Below are 17348 nucleotides of genomic sequence, written 5' to 3' on the forward strand. Positions count from 1 at the left end.
AAAGAAGACAGAAAGATGGGGGAGAGGGAGGGAGCAGAAAGAAAGAGAGGCTGCCCACTGGGCACAAACGTCAATTCAACATCTATTCCATGTTGGTTCAAAGTCATTTCGTAGAAATGACATGGAAACAATGTTGATTCAACCAGTGTGTGTCCAGTGGGTAGGGAGTCAGTCAGACAGAGAGATGAAGGAGAGAAGCACAGTCTGATCACAAATACATTTAACTGGAATACACACACACACACACACACACACACAGACACATACCTTCATCTAAATATTTAAAGTTGAGTGGGGACACTAATAGAATTTAGGAAATATCTGAGCGATTATTAGGTGTCATTAAACATGTTCTATTTGGGGATAAATCCTTGTTGTTAGACTTTAGGAGGTCATATACCAACTTTGCTTCAACAAACATGGAGATGCATACAAATTGCAATATCAAAAAGACATTTATGAAATACAATTCGGTATGCAACTTTTGATAATTACATTACACCATATTATAAATAATAATTTTGCATAGACAGGAACATGAATGCTGGCCCATCCACTTGGCAACAAAACCAAATCCCATTGTTTTGGTATTTTTGTTAAAAACAAATAATCTGACACACCTATTGCACATAAAAAGACATCAAAAAGTGAAAGACATCTCTAAATGTTCTTAAAAGAGCCATCTCACAGTGTAGTCATACAGAAAAGCTAGCAGTAACTTGGTCTACATTTTAGGATGAGGGGTCTGACAGCCCAAAATAAAACTCCAAATCCCAACTTCACCTTTCCCCTAATGAAACCATTAGTCCTGGTAAGGCCCATGGGAGATGTAGTCCAGGTGATATGTCTGTTGTCCTTTTGTACGGTAGAGAAATCAAAGTCCTCACAGGTGCACTGTATGATGTTTCTCTTCCGTTTCCGTTTTAAGACAGTTTCTGTGTGTGTTTTGTGATTACATATGTGGCACGTTTGGTAAAGCAGCGAGTTTGAAGGCATTGAATCCACGTGGAACTTTAAAGATCTGCACAGAGAATCCCAAGAGGAAGAGTAAAATATATACTAAACAGTTCCTTTGCCTGTTTGTAGGATTAACAACACCTTCCCCCCATACAAAGTGAAGCTCTTTGAGCACCAGGAAAGGCGCTACTGTGTATACATCCAATCCATCATTTATGATACATGCTGAGAATTGAAGTATTAATTGAAGTACTAATCCTGAAAATGTAGAATACAGGGGGAATCGTCAATTTCTAATCACTTGTGTCCCTCTCTCCCTCCTTCCCTTAAAAGCCAGGTTGTTGGGTCTCACCCATAAAGAATGATAGAGGCCTCCAGTGGCCAAAAGGCCATGTTAGCATGGGAGCAGCATTGAGGGCATCCACCATTTTAATGCGGTCAACTGGGTGACAGTCAACTTCCTGTTGGAGTCATGTCCAACCAGCTCATCAGGAGGGATCAGCCAATTGTGAAGAATAAAATTGACTACTTAAAAATGGAGATGGCGCTGCCGGTGCGCTCACAGACACCATAATGGGAACTATATAGGGATACTTTCTCTATCATTCTCTATGGTCTCGCCCCTCCCTCCACTAACCCACATTGGCACTGATGCGTATCCACTGTAGAGCCTGTCTGGTGTACTGGACTGCATGAGCAATACTACTGTGGAGAGTCAACGGCCCCGACAGGGTGTTCAAATAGTTAAAAAACTCTGGAAAGAGAGAGAGAGAGAGAGAGAGAAAGTGGGGGGTTAGATCACATCTAATAAAACACTGAAACCTAGTCTCAACAAACTGATCTATCTCTCTCTCACTCTCTCTCTAAAAAAAACAAAGAGGTAATTTCAGTCCAGTTATTTATTTGCTAATAAAGAGGTAGCCTCTCTTACCCTTGTTGTCTCTGGCAAGGCTATCTGCTACCTCCCAGTACTCATAGCTGTAGAGGACACTGTTGGTGATGTTGAGGTGGTTTGCTGCCATCTGGTGGATACGTTGGGGTATGCTGATGAGGGAGGAGGGGGAGCTGCCAGTGTGAGAGCCCAGGGTGAGGGCTGAGGGGCTGGGGGAGAGGGACGAGGGAGGTCCCCCTGTGCCCCTGTCAATGAGAAAAACACAATGATACTTCGCTAAGGAGAGTCAAATCAACATAGTACTACATTCACAAATATATTGGAGTGATGGAGAAAGAGAGCGAGGGGGAGAGGGGATAAGAGAGACAGAGAGGGAGTCTTTCTTACTTTCCCGAGTCGCTCCAGATTGGGGGAGTAGTAGGCACTTTTGGAGAACTCTGGGATGACAGATAAAACACATTTACAATCTAACCAATCTAATCTAACATGTCTGCTTTTAATTGCATCTCACTAAATCCAGCAGTTAAAATAGCTGCTGGTGAGGTCTGTACCTTAAAGTAGTCCAATAGAGCCTTGGAATACTTCAGGGCGTGATCCTTCTTTAGACGAAACATCTGCCAGTATAGGAGAGCAAGGCACCGGAAACTAGGGAACACACACACACACACACACACAGAGAGAGAGAGAAATGCCCAGTAAATAAATACATAATCCACATCCTATAGGTGATTATTTTCTGGACCAATTAGTTGCTGGACCGATTTATTTAAAAAGAAAAGCAAAGCACATTCTAACTCTTGCTTGTTTTTTTTGTTTGTTTGTTTTTTTCACCTTTATTTAACCAGGTAGGCAGTTGAGAACAAGTTCTCATTGACAACTGCGACCTGGCCAAGATAAAGCAAAGCAGTGCAACACAAACAACACAGAGTTACACATGGAATAAACAAACGTACAGTCAATAGCACAATAGAATAAAACAAAAAGCATTTCCCTTTTGTACAAAAAGCATTTCCCTGTTGATGTTATGATTGTGCAAAAGTGAATTATGCTGGCTCAAACCAGCAAGACCCCTTCAAAATGTCAACAATGGCACATAGTCGTTTTTTTGTCTGAATCTATTCACCGCTGACGCTTGGACGCCCTCTGATGAACCATCAAACAGGCAAAGCATCAATACAGGACTATTATCGAATCCTCCTACACCGTCTCTGATGGTTGTCGGTTGTGGCAAGGCTTGCAAACTATCACGGATTACAAAGGGAAACTCAGCCACGAGCTGCCCAGTGACACGAGCCCACCAGACGAGCTAAATGCCTTGTAGGCTCACTTTGAGGCAAGCAACACTGAACCATGTGTGAGAGCACCAGCTGTTCAGGACAACTGTGTTATCACGCTCTCCGTAGCCGATGTGAGTAAGATGTTTAAACAGGTTAACATTCACAGACAGATTAAAAGGACGCATACTCAGAACATGCGCTGACCTGCTGGAAAGTGTCTTCACTGATATTTTTAACCTCTCCCTGACCCAGTCTGTAATACCTACATGTTCAAGCAGACCACCATAGTCCCTGTTCCCAATAACACCTAGGTAACCTGTCTAAATTACTATCTCCCCGTAGCACTCACATCTGTAGCCATGAAATTCTTTGAAAGGCTGGTAATGGCTCACATCAACACCATCATCCCAAACACCCTGGACCCACTCCAATTTGCATACCGCTCCAACAGATCCACAGATGACGCAACCCTTATTGCTCTCCACATCACCCTTTCCCACTTGGACAAAAGGAACACTTATATGTGAGAATGCTGTTAATTGACTACAGCTCAGCATTCAACACCATAGTGCCCTCAAAGCTCATCACTAAGCTAAGATTCCTGGGACTGAACACCTCCCTCTCCTGACGGGCCTCCCCAGGTGGTGAGGGTAGGCAACAACACATTCATCACACTGACCCTCAACACGGGGCCCCTCAGGGGTGCATACTTAGTCCCCTCCTATACTCCCTGTTCACCCATGACTGCGTGGACTCGCAAGACTCCAAAACCGTCATTAAGTTTTCAGACAACACAACGGTGGTAGGCCTGATCACAGACAACGATGAGACAGCCTACAGGGAGCAGGTTCGAGACATGGCAGTGTGATGCCATGACAACATCCTCTCCCTCAACGTCAGCAAGACAAAATAGCTGATTGTGGACTATAGGAAATGCAAGGCCTGGTAAGCCCCCATTCACATCGACGGAGCTGTAGTGGAGCGGGTAGAGAGCTTCAAATTCCTCGGTGTCCACATCACTAAGGATCGATAATGGTCCAAACACACCAACACAGTCGTGAAGAGGGCATGACAACGCCTCTTCCCCCTCAGGAGGCTGAAAAGATTTGGCATGGGTCCTCAGATCCTCAAAAAAATCTACAGCTGCACCGTTGAGAGCATCTTGACTGGCTGCATCACTGGTATGGTGTACGCCTGGTATAGTGCCCAAGATGGCATAGCAGTTCAGACGTCTTTTGTCCTCGTCTTGTCGTGTCCCGTATATATATATATTTACAACTTTTTTCACATACATTTTATTTTTATTTTCCATCAACTCATCTTCAAAACACTCTCCTGCAACCCGCCTCACCAATTTATATTTATAAAAAAGTATTATTTACCTCAAATCTGTAATCCTCCAAGAAGCTAGCCAGAAACTGCAAGAAGCTAGCCAGAAACTAGCCAGAAGCTAGCCAGGAGCTAGCCAGAAGCTAGCCCAGAAGCTAATCCAGAAGCTAATCAGAAGCTAGTTAGCTTCTTTACTGGCAAATCGTTAGTATTCAGCTAACCACGGTTTGTGGTCATCAGCTATCCTTTAGCTCGAAAATCTATCGCCAGTTTTGTACGGCGCAGCGCGGCTCGGAACGGAACATACCGGACCAATTTTTCTCTCCATATCCCTGGATTTCAACTGCTCTCTGGACATTCATACCTGGATCTCACAGCTAGCTAGCTGCTATCCGTGTGACTATCGGCTTTCGTCGATTCCGGAGCAAACATCAATTATTCCGGAGCTGGCCAGCTCCGTCAATCACTCCTGAGTTCAATCAATCACTCCTGGGCTGCAGTCACCTATCCGGACCCGTTTTACTGCCTACGCGGAGCCCCACCGGGCCTTCACAACTGGACTGCCGACATTATCTACCGGAAGGAGTTATCCGGCATGCTCCTCCGTCGCGACGTTACCTGAACGCCCATCTGCGGCCTGCTAACCATTAGCTGTCTTACCGGCTGCTATCTGAATAGACAATCGGACAATTTATTTATTTTTATTAGTATTATGTTTTCTTCTTGGGCCTCTATAACTATATCCATTGTTTTTATTTTTGTTGTTGTTTTGTGATTTGGATTAATCCCCTCTACCACACGGAACCCCACGAATCTACTGACGGAACGCAAGAGGTGGCTAATAACAGACCTCCATCCTATGCTAGCTTGCTACCGATGGCCTGGCTAGCTGTCTAAATCGCCGTGACCCCCAACCAACCTCTCCACTCACTGGACCCTTTTGATCACTCGACTAAGCATGCCTCTCCTTAATGTCAATATGTCTTGTCCATTGCTGTTCTGGTTAGTGTTTATTGGCTTATTTCACTGTAGAGCCTCTAGTCCTGCTCACTATACCTTATCCAAACTATTAGTTCCACCACCCACACATGCAATGACATCTCCTGGTTTCAATGATGTTTCTAGAGACAATATCTCTCTCTTCATCACTCAATACCTAGGTTTACCTCCACTGTATTCACATCCTACCATACCTTTGTCTGTACATTATACCTTGATGCAATTTTATCGCCCCCAGAAACCTCCTTTTACTCTCTGTTCCAGACGTTCTAGACGACCAATTCTTATTGCTTTTAGCCGCACCCTTATTCTACTCCTCCTATGTTCCTCTGGCGATGTAGAGGTGAATCCAGGCCCTGCAGTGCCTAGCTCCACTCCTATTCCCCAGGCGCTCTCTTTTGACGACTTCTGTAACCGTAATAGCCTTGGTTTCATGCATGTTAACATTAGAAGCCTCCTCCCTAAGTTTGTTCTATTCACTGCTTTAGCACACTCTGCCAACCCGGATGTTCTAGCTGTGTCTGAATCCTGGCTTAGGAAGACCACCAAAAATTCTGACATTTTAATTCCAAACTACAACATTTTCAGACAAGATAGAACTGCCAAAGGGGGCGGTGTTGCAATCTACTGCAAAGATAGCCTGCAGAGTTCTGTCCTACTATCCAGGTCTGTACCCAATCAATTTGAACTTCTACTTTTAAAAATCCACCTCTCTAAAAACAAGTCTCTCACCGTTGCCGCCTGCTATAGACCACCCTCTGCCCCCAGCTGTGCTCTGGACACCATATGTGAACTGATTGCCCCCCCATCTATCTTCAGAGCTCGTGCTGCTAGGCGACCTAAACTGGAACATGCTTAACACCCCAGCCATCCTACAATCTAAACTTGATGCCCTCAATCTCACATAAATTATCAATGAACCTACCAGGTACCTCCCCAAAGCCTTAAACACGGGCACCCTCATAGATATCATCCTAACCAACTTCCCCTCTAAATACACCTCTGCTGTCTTCAACCAAGATCTCAGCGATCACTGCCTCATTGCCTGCATCCGTAATGGGTCAGCGGTCAAACGACCTCCACTCATCACTGTAAAACGCTCCCTGAAACACTTCAGCGAGCAGGCCTTTCTAATCGACCTGGCCGGGGTATCCTGGAAGGATATTGATCTCATCCCGTCAGTAGAGGATGCCTGGATATTTTTTTTAAATGCCTTCCTAACCATCTTAAATAAACATGCCCCATTCAAGAAATTTAGAACCAGGAACAGATATAGCCCTTGGTTCTCCCCAGACCTGACTGCCCTTAACCAACACAAAAACATCCTATGGCGTTCTGCATTAGCATCGAACAGCCCCCGTGATATGCAGCTGTTCAGGGAAGCTAGAAACCATTATACACAGGCAGTTAGAAAAGCCAAGGCTAGCTTTTTCAAGCAGAAATTTGCTTCCTGCAACACTAACTCAAAAAAGTTCTGGGACACTGTAAAGTCCATGGAGAATAAGAACACCTCCTCCCAGCTGCCCACTGCACTGAAGATAGGAAACACTGTCACCACTGATAAATCCACCATAATTGAGAATTTCAATAAGCATTTTTCTACGGCTGGCCATGCTTTCTACCTGGCTACTCCTACCCCGGTCAACAGCACTGCACCCCCAACAGCAACTCGCCCAAGCCTTCCCCATTTCTCCTTCTCCCAAATCAGCTGATGTTCTGAAAGAGCTACAAAATCTGGACCACTACAAATCAGCCGGGCTAGACAATCTGGACCCTTTCTTTCTAAAATTATCTGCCGAAATTGTTGCCACCCCTATTACTAGCCTGTTCAACCTCTCTTTCGTGTCATCTGAGATTCCCAAAGATTGGAAAGCAGCTGCGGTTATCCCCCTCTTCAAAGGGGGGGACACTCTTGACCCAGACTGCTACAGACCTATATCTATCCTACCATGCCTTTCTAAGGTCTTCGAAAGCCAAGTCAACAAACAGATTACCGACCATTTCGAATCTCACCATACCTTCTCTGCTATGCAATCTGGTTTCAGAGCTGGTCATGGGTGCACCTCAGCCACGCTCAAGGTCCTAAACGATATCTTAACCGCCATCGATAAGAAACATTACTGTGCAGCCGTATTCATTGATCTGGCCAAGGCTTTCGACTCTGTCAATCACCACATCCTCATCGGTAGACTCGACCGCCTTGGTTTCTCAAATGATTGCCTCGCCTGGTTCACCAACTTCTCTGATAGAGTTCAGTGTGTCAAATCGGAGGGTCTGCTGTCCGGACCTCTGGCAGTCTCTATGGGGGTGCCACAGGGTTCAATTCTTGGACCGACTCTCTTCTCTGTATACATCAATGAGGTCGCTCTTGCTGCTGGTGAGTCTCTGATCCACCTCTACGCAGACGACACCATTCTGTATACTTCTGGCCCTTCTTTGGACACTGTGTTAACAACCCTCCAGGCAAGCTTCAATGCCATACAACTCTCCTTCCGTGGCCTCCAATTGCTCTTAAATACAAGTAAAACTAAATGCATGCTCTTCAACCGATCGCTACCTGCACCTACCCGCCTGTCCAACATCACTACTCTGGACGGCTCTGACTTAGAATACGTGGACAACTACAAATACTTAGGTGTCTGGTTAGACTGTAAACTCTCCTTCCAGACCCATATCAAACATCTCCAATCCAAAGTTAAATCTAGAATTGGCTTCCTATTTCGCAACAAAGCATCCTTCACTCATGCTGCCAAACATACCCTTGTAAAACTGACCATCCTACCAATCCTCGACTTTGGCGATGTCATTTACAAAATAGCCTCCAATACCCTACTCAACAAATTGGATGCAGTCTATCACAGTGCAATCCGTTTTGTCACCAAAGCCCCATATACTACCCACCATTGCGACCTGTACGCTCTCGTTGGCTGGCCCTCGCTTCATACTCGTCGCCAAACCCACTGGCTCCATGTCATCTACAAGACCCTGCTAGGTAAAGTCCCCCCTTATCTCAGCTCGCTGGTCACCATAGCATCTCCCACCTGTAGCACACGCTCCAGCAGGTATATCTCTCTAGTCACCCCCAAAACCAATTCTTCCTTTGGCCGCCTCTCCTTCCAGTTCTCTGCTGCCAATGACTGGAACGAACTACAAAAATCTCTGAAACTGTAAACATTTATCTCCCTCACTAGCTTTAAGCACCAACTGTCAGAGCAGCTCACAGATTACTGCACCTGTACATAGCCCACCTATAATTTAGCCCAAACAACTACCTTTTCCCAACTGTATTTAATTTATTTATTTATTTTGCTCCTTTGCACCCCATTATTTTTATTTCCACTTTGCACATTCTTCCATTGCAAAACCACCATTCCAGTGTTTTACTTGCTATATTGTATTTACTTTGCCACCATGGCATTTTTTGCCTTTACCTCCCTTCTCACCTCATTTGCTCACATTGTATATAGACTTGTTTATACTGTATTATTGACTGTATGTTTGTTTTACTCCATGTGTAACTCTGTGTCGTTGTATCTGTCGAACTGCTTTGCTTTATCTTGGCCAGGTCGCAATTGTAAATGAGAACTTGTTCTCAACTTGCCTACCTGGTTAAATAAAGGTTAAATAAATAAAATAAATGGCAACTGCTTGGCATCACTGGGGCCGAGTTCCCTGTCATCCAGGACAACTATATCAGGTGGGGTCAGAGGAAGGCCCTAAAAGACTACAGCCATAGACTGTTCGCTCTGCTACCACACGGCAAGCAGTACCGATGCACCAAGTCTGGAACCAACAGGACCCTGAACAGCATCTAAATCCAAGCCATAAAACTGCTAAATAGTTAGTTAAATAGTTAACCAAATAACTACCCGGACTATCTGCATTGACCCTTTTTGCAATAACTTTTGGGACACATCACATACGCTGGTTCTACTGTTTATTATTTGTCACTTTATTCCTAGTTATATGTCCATATGTTCCTTATTTACCCCGTACACCTACACATCAACTCAGTATTGGTACCCCCTGTATATTGCCAAGTTACCGTTACTCATGATGTATTTATTATACATTTTATTATTGTGCTTAACTTCTTTATTATTTCTCAATTTTCTTTCTCTCTACATTGTTGGGAAGGTACGTAAGCGTTTCTCTGTTAGTGTACACCTGTTTTTTAAGAAGCATGTGACAAATAATATTTGATTTGATTTGACAGGGATTAAAAGCACAAACAATATTTACATCACAAGAAAGACAAGAAAGGGATTGTTGCACATGTGGGTGTTAATTTTTGTAGAGTTTGAAAAAGTTGAGATTTAATGTTTACAAAGTAGCCTAACTCAGCCACAAAGGAAGCCGCTCCCAAAAATGAACAACCAACATCAACTATTTCTGTGCTTGAAAATTCTAGAGCATTTAGGTTAGGTGACTTTTCTCAAACACAGTCTCCATCTAATGTTGAATATGCATGAGGATTTGACAAAAACAATCATGATTATGAATGAAAACCATGGTGAAAGCTGGGAGATTGTGAGGGATTGGTAGGCCTACCATAGAAATATGCTGATTGTATAGAGAGTAGGCCTAATTTTCTTTTTAATTATGCCCAAATTAGTTGGTATTTCCAGAAGTTTACTCCATCAATGTAATCACAAAATGCATAAATAGGCCATATATGGTTTTAAAAAATGTTGGCATTAAATTGAAATTGCCACCTAAACTGTCTGGATTCCATAGATTTTATGGATCTCATTAAACAAAGGTTCAGTCAATGTTTCTTGGGTTTTTAAAATTCAAAACGCGTTGACTATCGTACCCCATTATGCACCTCTTACATTGATCAGAACTTTATTTTTGACCTTTCAACAATTTGGACAATCGTTGCTAGTGACATACCACAGTACGGCCAACTGTTGGTCTTCCTGTCTAGCCCCTGGGCCAGAGTGGTTCTTCAGCTTCATGGCGTACCTGACAACCACAGAGGATCACTGTTACAGTGTGTGTGTGTGTGTGTGTGTGTCTGTGTTTGTGTGTGCGTGTGAGTGTGTGTTTGTCTCACCTGATAAGCTCTACTGTCTCTGCGTACATGGTATAGGGAGACTTGGCCTCCAGTGGTCCCTCCTCCATAGCTTTTCCACACTCCATGAAGGAGAGAGCAGCATCCACATAGTTCACTGCCTTCCCCAGCTTATCCACCTGAGACAGAGAGAGAGAGATACTGGGTAAGAGAGATAGGAAATGAATGAAGTTGGAAGAGCTCACTAGCCACTTAATCCTGTAAAAGGGTCCTTATCATTTTAGCCAACTTATCTTAAAAATGTTACTGATGTCTTTGAAACAGTCTTAAAGTGGCAATATGTAACTTTGTGGTCAAACCGACCAAATTCACATAGAAATGTGAGTTATAGATCTATCCTTCTCATTGAAAGCAAGTCTAAGAAGCGGTAGATCTGTTCTATGTGCGCTATTTCTATACTTCCTGGTCTTAAGTTTTGTTTTTGCTTCTTTCACTTTCGGTTTTATTACACCAGCTTCAAACAGCTGAAACAACAATATTTTTGCTTATGAAAAATATCTATTTCACAGCGGATTAGATGGTACAATGATTCTCTACACTATACTAGCTTATTTTGTCACATAAACTGAAATTAGGCGAACTATCAGAGTTTTAGCAACCAGAAAATGACGGAACAATTTTTAACATCCCTAACTCAGTGTTAGAACAGTCCTTCCGGTCCTAACCCAGTCCTGAACCAGTCTCACCATGGCATCTGCACGGTGCTTCATCCTCTTGGCTTCATGCATGTAGTACTCAGCATGATGTGGGCTACAGAGGGATGGAAAGGGGGAGGAAGTCAATAGGAAAGAGCAGACAAATATATTATTATGTGGTAGCTACTGACTGCTTCTGACGGTCTAGGTTGGGCTGTAGAATGTGGTCATTAAGACTGACAGTGGCCTTATTTTTCAGTCAGGCACTCACGGTTCATGGTTGGTTACGGTTCCTCTCTGTCCCCCTGCCCGTTGTAAAGGAGGTCCCCATGGTTCACACTCGGGCTGAGACTGCCCTGACACCCCAACACAACACTCAACCTCCATCTTAGGCTCTGGGTTCTGTGTTTTGATGGGGGGCTTGGTGGGGCCGAGGGTGTCAGAGAGAGGGGTACTGTCCAGATAGTCCTCCAAGAACCTGCTCACACATACAACCCCCGGAAATACACAGTCAGTACTTCTTACAGTGTTTATGTATGTATCAGCGTGTGTATATATACTGTCGCTTTTACCTGGATTCACCTGGTCAGTCTATGTCATGGAAAGAGCAAGTGTCCTTAATCTTTTATCTACTCAGTGTATATATGTGTGTTTGTGTGTGTGTGTTTGTGTGTGTGTGTTTGTGTGTGTGTTTGTGTTTGTGTGTATAAGTGTCAATGAGAGTGTGTATGAGAGTGTGTGTGTTCCAGTCTCACCCGTTGTGTCTGGTGTCTGAGTGAGGGTCTAGACGTCTATGCGTTGTAGACTCTGTGTGGGCAGAGGGGCCGTTGGTCTGGGAGTTGCTCCTCTTACTCTCTCTGTGGTGCTGGACTCCATTCTCTGACTGGGAGGAAACACGCATATTATGGCAGAACCACGGACACCAGGCTGTTGTAGCTGTGAAGTAACAGGGACTTCAGGTCTCAGTAAAGGATGACAATAGTATTCCATGGTAAACTAGCTACAGTGCAACTATCTTGTTTACACTGGAGGTCTATAGAGAAACAGGAGTATGTGTGTTACCTTGCGTTTCCTCTTGCTGTCTCCTCTCTCTGTCTCGGGGATGCACAGGTGTCTCATGGCTTCTTTATGCTTGGAAGAGGCAGAGGAGGAAGAGTGTTTGTGAGAGGCTGGGGTGCCTGTAGTAGTATCAGGCACTCTGTTGAGCAGGGAGAGGTCTATCTGCACCACCAAGTTTCTCAGGCCTCGATGGGAGGCTGCGGCCAGCTCACGACGTCCAAACGGGACCAGGGTGTAGAGTTTCTGCTTTCCCTGGATTTGGTGCCCCTGGCCTGGGTTGGATGCGGTGGTGCGCCTGGGGTAGAGCACTCTGGGCCTGCTATCCGCGGGCCTCCCCGGGCCCTGGTAGCCTCTCCTGGGGATGGGACGCTGGCTTGATGTGGAGTCGGCCGGGACTTTGGTGACGTTGGGAGGCAGATCGGGCTCTGAGTCGGACTCTGAAGAGGCGGAGGAGTCCGTTGGTGGGACAACAGGAGTGGGGGAGGAGGGTGATGGTGGAGGGGAAGGGTCCGGCTGAGACTGTCTCTCTTCCTCCTCCTCACTCTTCCTCCTCCTCTTTTTCTTGGTCCCGTGGCGTTGTGGGTCGATGGGATGGTGGCGGCGCTCGCTGTTGGTGTGAGGTCTCTGCTTGGGCTGGACGGCCTGCCATTCACCACTCTGCTGCTGCTGCTCCTTCCACCTCCTCTTGCACTTCTCCTTCTCTCTCTCCTCCCTTCTCCTCTTTCTCTCCTCTACGTCCTCTTCCTCCTCTGAGCTCTGGACCCAGGGGCGTCTAAGCAACTGCTCCTCCGCCAGTCTTCTCTCTCCCTGTCTCTCCTCCTTTCTTTCCTTCTGTTTCTTCCCCTGCCTCTCTCCTTGTTTTTCTGTCTGTCTCTCTACCTCATGTTCCCCCTTTCCCTCTGTCTGCCTGTCTACCTTCCTCTTTGGTGCATGGGTCTCTCTCCGGTTGTCCACCTCCTGTTCTCTCTCCCTGGATTGGGGCTTCCTCTGTGGAAGCTTTGAGTGGGGAGCAGGGGCCCAGGACTTGACTTTGGGTCTAGGGCTGGGGCTGAATTTAGCGCGAGGCTCAGAACTAGCTATGGAGTTAGGCAGAGAATGTGGCTTTGGGCTGGATTTGGAACAGTGACCAACCCTGCTGCTGGTCTCTCTGCTAGGGTCTGTGGTGGGTAAGGTCTTGGCCCTGGGTGTGGGGCTGAGACTGGTACTGAGTCTGGTTGTCAAACTAGGCCCATTACTGGGTCTGGGGTTGGAGTTGGAATTATGGCTGTGTCTGCTACTCTCCTTAGGCCTTTGTCCAGAGGTTGATAGGTGTTGGCTTTTGGGGTCTAGAGTGCGTGCGTGTTTCAAGCTAGGCTGAGAATGAAGCTTGGGACTCGAGTTAGGACTAGGCCTGGGTCTGTGTTTGTGCCTGTGGCTCAGCTCAGTGGTCAGTGCAGGGGCTGCCTTGGCTGTGGTCTTGGGAGTGGGAACAGGCTGGGTCTGTGTGGATTTAGGCCTGGAGCTGTGCTGAGGTGGAGGCTGAGGATATGGACTGTGTCTTGGCTTGCTCTTGGGCTCAGTGCTGGGTACAGGTGCAGTCCAGGGCCTGATTTTGGGTCTATGGCTCGGGCTGGTTGTTAGGCTAGGCCACGTGGGAGGCCTGTAGCTTTCCTGATGAGGACTTCGAACCTGAGGATAGCGGCGGGGGCTAGAATGAGTAAGGCTAGGACTAGGACTCCTAGGGGGGTGCTGGGGAATGGAACTAAGGCTGCAGGTGGCTCTGGGGCTTGGGAAGGGGCTTGGACAGACACTGAGGACCGGGCTAGGGATGGGGCTGTGTCTTAGGGTGGGGCTAGGACAAGGACTGGAACAGGGGCTGGGGCTGGGGCAGGGGCTGTAGCCAGGGCTAGGCCGAGGGCTATGCCTGGGGCTGTAGTTAAAGCGCGGGCTGGGAACAGGGCTCTGGCTGGGGCTGTAGTCCTCTCTGATCCCCCAGGGTCTGGATGGAGATGGAGCTCTGTGGGGGTCTGGGGAGAGCGACTGGTCCTCTGTAGCTCTCTGGGCGTGGTCGTGATTGCTGGGATCCTGGTCGCAGGAAGAGGATTTTTTGGGGACTTTTTTTTCAGCCACTTATCCAGCTGCCACTGAGTGGTGGAGGGGTGATATATCTGAGAAAACAGAGAGAGGGATGGAGACGGATGACAGATTTAAGGAGAGAGGGATGAGGGGAGAAACAGTCAGGTAGGCTCAACAAAGGAGAGGGATCATGTGATACAAGTTGACTTTTATACATCCACATTGGTTTTAAACAGTAACTTGCACTATAATTAACTGGCAGAAAGTGCTTGGACTATATTCAATCAAAACAGATAGCCTGGTCTTGGGGTTAAGCCAAAAACAACAATCGTTCTGATCAGCGAGAAAAATACCAGGTATTTAACCAGGTAGGCTAGTTGAGAACAAGTTCTCATTTACAACTGCGACCTGGTCAAGATAAAGCAAAGCAGTTCAACACATACAACAACACAGAGTTGCACATGGAATAAACAAACATACAATCAATAATACAGTAGAAAAAGTCTATATACAGTGTGTGCAAATGAGGTAGGATAAGGGAGGTAAAGGCAATAAATAGGCCATTGTGGCGAAGTACTTACAATATAGCATTTAAACACTGGAATGGTAGATGTGTAGAAGATGAATGTGCAGGTAGAGATACTGGGGTGCCAAGGAGCAAGATAAATAAATAAATACAGTATGGGGATGAGGTAGTTGGATGGGCTAATTACAGATGGGCTATGTACAGGTGCAGTGATCTGTGAGCTGCTCTGACAGCTGGTGCTTAAAGCTAGTGAGGGAGATATGAGTCTCCAGCTTCAGTGATTTTTGCAGTTTGTTCCAGTCATTGACAGCAAAAAACTGTAAGGAAAGGCGGCCAAAGGAAGAATTGGCTTTGGGGGTGACCAGTGAGATATAACTGCTGGAGCGCGTGCTACGGGTGGGTGCTGCTATGGTGACCAGTGAGCTGAGATAAGACGGGGCTTTACCTAGCAGAGAATTATAGATGACCTGGAGCCAGTGGGTTTGGCGGTGAGTATGAAGCGAGGGCCAGCCAACTAAACCGTACAGGTCGCAATGGTGGGTAGTATATGGCTTTGGTGACAAAACGGATGGCACTGTGATAGACTGCATTCAATTTGTTGAGTAGAGTGTTGGAGGCTATTTTGTAAATGACATCACCGAAGTCGAGGATCGGTAGGATGGTCAGTTTTACGAGGGTATGTTTGGCAGCATGAATGAAGGATGCTTTGTGAAATAGGAAGCCAATTCTAGATTTAATTTTGGATTGGAGATGTTTAATGTGAGTCTGGAAGGAGAGTTTACAGTCTAACCAGACACCTAGGTATTTGTAGTTGTCCACATATTCTAAGTCAGAACCGTCCAGAGTAGTGATGCTGGACGGGCGGGTAGGTGCGGGAAGCGATTGGTTGAAGAGCATGCATTTAGTTTGACTTGCATTTAAGATCAGTTGGAGGCCACGGAAGGAGATATATATATATATATATCCAGATAAGATTTTCCTACAAAAATATTGATGTGTTGAATGAAGACCAATGCAATATAAAATAGTCCTTGAAAATACAAATGTTTATAAAGTGTGTAGGGAGGAACAGGATGAAAGACAGATGAGGAGGGTAGGTCTTATGGTCACACTGTTCTGTGAAGAGAGAAAGACTAGGGGGGGATAGAGTGACAACATGAGAGAGAGAGAGAGAGAGAGAGAGAGAGAGATACTAATGGGGAGGGAGGGATAGAGTGATAACATGAGAGGGAGAGACTAAGGGGGAGGGAGGGATAGAGTGATGGAATGAGAGACAGAGAGAGAGAGATTAAGGGGAGGGAGGGATAGAGTGACAACATGAGAGAGAGAGAGAGAGAGAGAGAGAGAGAGAGAGAGAGAGAGAGAGACTAAGGGGGAGGGAGGGATAGAGTGACAACATGAGAGAGAGAGAGAGAGAGAGAGAGAGAGAGAGAGAGAGAGAGAGAGAGAGAGAGAGACTAAGGGGGAGGGAGGGATAGAGTGACAACATGAGAGAGAGAGAGACTAAGGGGAGGGAGCGATAGAGTGGTCGAATGAGAGACAGAGAGAGAGACTAAGGGGAGGGAGGGATAGAGTGATGGAATGAGAGACAGAGAGAGAGACTAAGGGGGAGGGAGGGATAGAGTGATGGAATGAGAGACAGAGAGAGAGACTAACTGGGAGGGAGGGATAGAGTGATGGAATGAGAGACAGAGAGAGAGACTTAGGGGGAGGGAGGGATAGAGTGATGGAATGAGAGAGAGAGAGAGAGAGAGAGAGACTAAGGGGGAAGGATAGAGTGATGGAATGAGAGACAGAGAGAGAGACTAAGGGGGAGGGAGGGATAGAGTGATGGAATGAGAGACAGAGAGAGAGACTTAGGGGGAGGGAGGGGTAGAGTTATGGAATGAGAGAGAGAGAGAGAGAGAGAGAGAGAGAGAGAGAGAGCCTAAGGGGGAAGGATAGAGTGATGGAATGAGAGACAGAGAGACTAAGGGGAAAAGAGCAAGTGACAGTGACATGACAGTACATCACTGGGGCCAAGCTTCCTGCCATCCAGGACCTCTATACCAGGCGGTGCCTCCCTGCTACCACACGGCAAGCGGTACAGGAGCGCCAAGTCTAGGTCCAAGAGGATTCTAAACAGCTTCTAAACAGCTAAACCCCCAAGCCATAAGACTCCTGAACATCTAGTCAAATGGCTACCCAGACTATTTGCATTGCCCCCACCCCCCCACCTCCCTCCCCTCTCCACACCACTGCCACTCTCTGTTGTCATCTATGCATAGACACTTTAATTAACTCTACCTACATGTACATACAACCTAAATTAACCGGTGCCCCTGCACATTGACTCTGTACCGGCACCCCCCTGTATATATTGTTATTTTGACTCTGTACCGGCACCCCCCTATATATATTGTTATTTTGACTCTGTACTGGCACCCCCTGTATATATTGTTATTTTGACTCTGTACTGGCACCCCCTGTATATATTGTTATTTTGACTCTGTACTGGCACCCCCTGTATATATTGTTATTTTGACTCTGTACTGGCACCCCC

The 17348-nt window shown here is 46.1% G+C and overlaps 1 protein-coding gene across 1 annotated transcript in view; it reads right to left on the reverse strand.

Moving 5' to 3' along the window:
- Positions 1–436: 436 nt before the first annotated feature.
- Positions 437–17348, reverse strand: part of aff3 (AF4/FMR2 family, member 3) — a 37862-nt gene continuing 20950 nt past the window's right edge. The window contains 11 exon segments of the mRNA XM_029648964.2: positions 437–1711; positions 1889–2094; positions 2237–2286; positions 2401–2494; positions 10351–10422; positions 10514–10650; positions 11218–11281; positions 11438–11644; positions 11922–12049; positions 12229–14325; positions 14328–14372. Of these exon segments, the coding sequence (XP_029504824.1) occupies positions 1590–1711; positions 1889–2094; positions 2237–2286; positions 2401–2494; positions 10351–10422; positions 10514–10650; positions 11218–11281; positions 11438–11644; positions 11922–12049; positions 12229–14325; positions 14328–14372 (3222 nt within the window). The 3' untranslated portion in view covers positions 437–1589.

This window comes from Oncorhynchus nerka, linkage group LG1 (assembly GCF_034236695.1).
Source record: "Oncorhynchus nerka isolate Pitt River linkage group LG1, Oner_Uvic_2.0, whole genome shotgun sequence".
NCBI classification, from domain to species: Eukaryota; Metazoa; Chordata; class Actinopteri; order Salmoniformes; family Salmonidae; genus Oncorhynchus; species Oncorhynchus nerka.